Source organism: Calidris pugnax, unplaced genomic scaffold, assembly GCF_001431845.1.
Source record: "Calidris pugnax isolate Ruff unplaced genomic scaffold, ASM143184v1 scaffold528, whole genome shotgun sequence".
In the NCBI taxonomy this organism is placed as follows: domain Eukaryota; kingdom Metazoa; phylum Chordata; class Aves; order Charadriiformes; family Scolopacidae; genus Calidris; species Calidris pugnax.
In genome coordinates, this window is record NW_015091224.1 from 38,507 (window position 1) to 44,158 (window position 5,652).

At 65.9% G+C, this 5,652-nt stretch overlaps 1 protein-coding gene across 1 annotated transcript in view; it reads right to left on the reverse strand.

Moving 5' to 3' along the window:
* Positions 1-5,652, reverse strand: part of LOC106898549 (collagen alpha-2(XI) chain-like) — a 9,458-nt gene continuing 3,806 nt past the window's right edge. The window contains exons 3-21 of the mRNA XM_014959849.1: positions 5,577-5,630; positions 5,383-5,436; positions 5,186-5,293; positions 5,017-5,070; positions 4,854-4,907; positions 4,513-4,566; positions 4,358-4,411; positions 4,159-4,266; positions 3,905-3,958; positions 3,757-3,810; positions 3,433-3,540; positions 3,178-3,231; positions 2,999-3,034; positions 2,864-2,917; positions 2,397-2,682; positions 2,203-2,315; positions 2,032-2,100; positions 1,403-1,636; positions 1-1,057 (exon numbers count right to left, since the gene is read on the reverse strand). Coding sequence (XP_014815335.1) covers positions 911-1,057; positions 1,403-1,636; positions 2,032-2,100; positions 2,203-2,315; positions 2,397-2,682; positions 2,864-2,917; positions 2,999-3,034; positions 3,178-3,231; positions 3,433-3,540; positions 3,757-3,810; positions 3,905-3,958; positions 4,159-4,266; positions 4,358-4,411; positions 4,513-4,566; positions 4,854-4,907; positions 5,017-5,070; positions 5,186-5,293; positions 5,383-5,436; positions 5,577-5,630 — 1,749 coding nt within the window. The 3' untranslated portion in view covers positions 1-910. The remainder of the gene's footprint in view (positions 1,058-1,402; positions 1,637-2,031; positions 2,101-2,202; positions 2,316-2,396; positions 2,683-2,863; positions 2,918-2,998; positions 3,035-3,177; positions 3,232-3,432; positions 3,541-3,756; positions 3,811-3,904; positions 3,959-4,158; positions 4,267-4,357; positions 4,412-4,512; positions 4,567-4,853; positions 4,908-5,016; positions 5,071-5,185; positions 5,294-5,382; positions 5,437-5,576; positions 5,631-5,652) is intronic.

A 5,652-nucleotide genomic window follows, 5' to 3' on the forward strand; every position in this document is an offset into this window, starting at 1 on the left:
AAAAACACAACGTCCTTCTTCCTCATTTCCTTCCACGGGCCAGGGAGAGGCTTTGTCGGAGGCTTTTTAAATACTCCCATTATTCGCACTGGCTGGAACCCCTTTGGGCTACTGGGAGTAAGCGGGGATGTCCCACCTTGATAGGATGGGGAAGCTTTGTTTTTTCTCCGAATTAATTAGCCTTGATTAGCGAAGTCAAGCGGCTGCTCCAGGGATATGGGCCAGTGCCGGAGCCTGGGTGTGCTGTCGGAGGTGGCTGGGGGGACTCTTGTTGTGGGGGACGGATGCGTCCCGGGGTCCATTCCCTCCTGACCCCTGGGGTTCTGGAGCACGAGGGCAGCATGAATCCAGGTGGGAAGAGAGAGGCAACGAGAGCTCCCGGGGCTCATCCCCGATGGTGCTCGACTGGTGGCATCACGGCCTTGCTTGCTTTAAAACCCCGTGGGCTCTCCAGGGGTCTTCCCTCTGCTCGGGGGGTGCGCTCCTCAAGGGGTTCCCCCTGGGGTCATGGGGAGCATGGAAAATAAGCCCTGGGAAAGAGCAGTGGGATACTGGGAGGAAGGGAGCACTGCTGGGCGCCCAGGGAGGTAGCCAGTGGATCCGTTAAAAATTTCCCTCTCTGTCTCTCTACATATTAAAATATAGATTTATTCTAAGCGTTAAAGTCTCTTTGGCGTCTCTCCAGACCCTGGCCCCCCGGGGGGGCTGCGGCGGCGGCGGCGGTGGCGTGTGGGTCCCCGGTGGGTGCGGGCAGGGCCGGCACCTCATCTCCTCGCAGCAGCGGGCGGGTGACGGTGATGCGAGGGGGAGGTGGGTCCGGCTGCTTCGCCGCCGCTCGCAGGCGGTGGGGCTGGCGGGGGGGGAGGTTTTGCCCCGCTGGAGGGGCAGGGAGGGGCGACGGGCTTGGGTCCTAGCCGAGGAAACAGACCGGGCCCACCTCGAAGCCGAACCGCTGGCCGGGCTCGCCAAAGTCCATGACGCGCAGGTCCAGCAGCGGGAGCTGCTCCAGGCGGGGCGTGTGCACCTCCAGCACCGTCCGGCCGGAGCCCTTCCGTGCCTGCAGGGATTGGGGGGACGGGTCAGGGGCTGGGGGGCACAGGGAGGGCCTGGCACAGGGCAAACCCCTCTCTTATCCAGCGCCCTCCGCTGCTCCGGCGTTACCCATGGTCTCCCTGGACTATGACATTGCACTGGACCATCCATCCCTCTCCGTGACACCCCGCTTACACGTGGGGCACCCCCAAGGGTGTCGGTTCTTCCATCCCTCCATCTTGGTGCCTTCTAGTGCCTCCTCTCCCCTCGTTACCCTTCACCCCTCCCTTTGTCCTCAACTTTCTCTCCCCGCGTCTCCTCCAGCTCCTCGTGCCCTCCAGCCCCTCGCCTCCGGCCTCTCCCCGCTCACCGCGCAGCCGTCCATGGTGGCTTTGATGTAGGGGCTGGTGTCGTAGGTGAGCTCCTCCTCGTTGGCAGCCAGGAAGCGGAGGGCACGCCGGTGGTCCCCGGAGGCGGCGCTGTGCCAGGCCACCGAGCGGTGACAGTGGTAGGTGAAGTTCTGGCGGGCGGAGACGCTGAGGAGCCGCAGGAAGGTCAGCTGCACCACGCCGAGGGGCTGGCTGTCCGCGTCCGTGTAGGAGAACTGCAGGAGCAGGAGGCGAGTTCAGGGGGGGGCACGATGGCCAGAGACGTGTGAAAAGTGGGGCTGGGTGGGGGGGGTCTGCTGGGATCTAGACCCCCCACTACGAGGAGGCAGCTGGGGAAGGGGAGGTGGGCAGAAGGGCTGACAGGTTCAAGGTCAGGTGGAGGACATTTCTCCATCTCCTTGGAGGAAGAGGCACATCCAGCCGTCCCCTGGGGCTGGGGACATGAGGGGAGGGCAACAGGGTGTCAGAAGGGGCAGGGGGGGTTGTGGGAGGGCGTGTGGGAGCGACCCACAGGTCAGCGTCCTCTGACCACATAGAAGCAGGGAGACCACCAGCAGGCAACGCAGGCCTTCCCCATCGTGGTGGGGGGCTCAGCCGGCAGCGTCCTTACCCTGCTGCCCCCCTGGAACTGACTGAACCACTGCTGGGGCACCTCCTTCTCCCACGCCGACATCTTCACCTGGGAGAGGAGAGGTAGCCATTAGCGAGCCCCACCACATCGCAGCCTTCTCCTGGCCGATGCCCACCACCCTGGGCGCTGGGACCCCCCGCCTCCGCTCACCTCCTGTATGTCCTTGCTGGGAAAGATGCAGGTCTCCCCGCCCGCTGTGAAGTTGCAGTAAACCTTGAAAGAGTCTCGGGCGCAGCCCTGGTTGGGGTCGATCCAGTACTCGCCTGCGCAGGGAGGAGAGGGGTCAGCACCGGGAGTACCCACCGCCATCCTTTGCCCCCCACCCCGGCACCGGTGCTGCTCACCGTCGGGCAGGCCGGGGTGGCTGAGCTGCAGGTCCTGGCAAGTGCGGGCAGGGTTGTCCCGGGTGCCCATGGGGCGCCGCAGCCCCTCGATCTCCTGCTTGAGGGAGTTGAGGGAGCCGAAGATCTCCTCCATGCCCTCGGCGTAGTCGCGAGAGGCCTGGTCGGCGGCCGCTCGCTCGCCCTCCTCCTCCTCCTCCTCCTCCACCAGCTTGCTGGCGTCGATGGAGCGCTTGCTCTTCTTGGGCAGCTGGATGGGCAGGGGCTGGATCACCTCCCCGGGGGGGCCCTGCGGCAGGCACAGCACTCTCAGCACCCCAACATGGGGGGGCTGCAAAGCCCTCACCCGCTCCCCAGGTCCCCAAATGGGTTCTGAGCTAGGAGACATCCACCCGCATCCCCTCCTGGCTGTCCCATCACCTGTTCCTACATCTCCCCACCATTGTCATCCCTTCCCTCGAGCCACTCACCGGGTGTCCAGGGGGTCCCGGGGGTCCCCGTTCACCTTTGGGTCCTGCTTGGCCCTAGAGGGAAGAGACAGAGGTCAGCCCTGGGCAGGACTGAAGGTGAAGGAGGTGAGGGGGGGACACCAGCTCGGGGCTTACCATGGCTCCCTTGGCACCTTTGGGACCAGCTGGGCCCTGCAAAACAAGACCAGGTCTGTCAGGGACTGGGGCTGACACCATGGGGTGGGAGCCCAGGGTCAAAGATGGCATGGGGGAAGCGAGGAATGGGGCTCAGAGAGGGGGAGGCACGGGACCAGCAGGATGTGGGGGGCACTCACGGGAAGTCCGGGGGGGCCAGTGGGGCCAATGGGTCCAGCAGCACCGGGGATGCCCTGCGTGACAGGAGTAGAGCAGAAACCAGCGTGAGGAAACCAGGACAGCCCCCCTCCCAGCACCCAGCGGGGCTCCCCACTCCCAAAGTCCCCCCACGTTGTCCCCTGCACCCCACCTTTTTGATCCCCACTTGAGTGGACCCCTTCCCAAACCACAACCCCGACCTCATCCCCCCCCCTCCCCAGACCCCCCGCACTCACAGTTTCTCCTTTCTGCCCCGTGGAGCCCTGGGGGCCGGGGAGACCTCGGTCTCCCTTCTCCCCCTGCTCCCCCGGGGGTCCGATGAGGCCGATGAGACCAGGGTGGCCCTGGGGAGACATGGGTGGAGATCAGCACGGGGCCACCACGGGGGATATGGTGGGTGCCTGGCACTCAGGGAACCCATAGGAACCAGCCCACCCAGTGCCGGACCACCCAGCAGGGTGTAGGGTCTTGGCCCCCCAAGTGTGGGGCGTGCCCCACAGCAGGGTGCTGCACCGACTTGTGTTGGTGACACCGACTTGTGTTGGTGACCCAGAGCTCACCTTCTCTCCTTTGGCACCGGTGTCACCTTTGAGGCCGGGGAGACCCGGGGGACCCTGAGGAGGTACACGTGAGATGTGGGGAGTGTAAAAAGTGGGGGGGACCCCCAACTTGGGGGTGGTGTGATGGGGCAGAGGGGGCCACACTCACCACTGGTCCTGGTGGCCCAGCCTGGCCTGTGGTCCCTGGTTTGCCTTGTTCTCCCTGCACAGGGGAGAGGACAAGGTGAGTTCCCCCCACCCTGGGTGGCAGCACACACCCCAGGCAGGTCCCCACGAGCCATGGGCATGGTGACACGTCCCAGTCCCCTCCCGGGGTGACGGTCAGACCCTTGTCCCCAGCTTCCCTGTGCCAGGAGAACCCGCTGTGCACGGAACCAAAGTCACCAAGAGGTTGTCACTCACCACGGAGCCGGGCAGACCTCGGAGGCCGTCGGGTCCCTGCTTCCCAGCAAGGCCCTGAGGACCCACGGGACCCGTCTTGCCAGGAGCACCCACGGCGCCCGGTTCTCCCTGCGGGGACAGAGGAGCAGGGTGAGGGCCATGCCCTACGGAGCCCGGCAGCACCGTTTGGGGTCTCTCCCCATGGATGACCTTCGCTCACCTTCGCACCCTTCTCACCCTGACGCCCCTCGGGGCCGGGGGAACCGGCTGGACCCTGCGGAGAGGAGAAAACCGTGATGGTGAGGGACAGGGTGGCACAGGGACAGGGTGGCACGGGATGTGTCCCAGCCGGAGCCGGGCTCACCCAGCGCTTACCCTCTTGCCCAGGGGACCAGGAGGACCGTTCTCACCCGTTGGACCCGGCGAGCCCTGAGGAAGGAGAAGAGAAAGGAGTGGAGTGAACTGGCCCCATCCCGAAAAGAGGAGGAAGGCTAGGAGGAGGAGGAGGGTCCCCTGCCACGGGAGGAGCACCCAGAGGGATGGAGGAGATGGGCAGGACCAGGGTGGACCAGAACCAATGGCTGCCAAAGGGAGGGTCGTCTGGGACCCCTGGTGATCCCGAAGCAGTGGGGTCAATCCAGTCCCAAACCTCTGGTCAAGACATCGCTGCCCAGAGCTACGGTGAGGAGGGGGACGCAGAGGAACAGGGCACTCACCGGCTCCCCAGGCTCGCCGTCCTCCCCACGCTCGCCCTTGGCACCATCCTGGCCCTGTTGGGAAGGGAAAACCTGGAGTCAGCACGAGGACACCCCCCCAAATCCCAATCCCATTCCCGGGGAAGCCCCCTCCAGCCCGGAGGGGGTGGGATGCGACACTCACCCTGGGACCCATCTCCCCCGGGGGTCCGGGGTCTCCGGGAAAGCCAACGGGACCCTGAAACAGAGAGAGCTGCCAGTCTGGGGGGACCTGGGAACCCCAAGTCCTCCTGGGCACCCTATTCCCCCCCAGTGTCCCCCACACCCCGGGGGGGGACACACACAGCACTCACAGGGTTGCCCTTGGGCCCATCATCACCGGGGGGCCCTTTCCCTCCAGGGGGTCCAGCAGCTCCGGCGGCTCCAGCTTCTCCCTTCTCCCCTCGCTCTCCTCGGGGGCCCTGTGGGACAAGAGGGGGGGTCAGCTCTCCATGGCCGGGGGGGGGACTGGGATGGGGACAGGTCAGGGGGTGTCCCCGATGTCACTCACCTTGACTCCGGGCTCCCCTTGGATTCCTGGGGCCCCCGATTCACCGGGGTCCCCCTGAAACGGGAACAGAGAGAAGTTAAGCGCCCCCCCCCGTGCCACCCCGTCCCCTCGGGGACCAAGCCTTGTCCCATAGGCCCGTTGTGTCCCCATGGCCTGCCCCCCCCTTCCCCCCCCCATGATGTCTGGGGATGTACCTTCTCACCAGGAGGTCCCAGGTTCCCAACGCCTCCGGGGGGTCCTTGGGGTCCCTGCGGGGGGGAACAGAGCCAG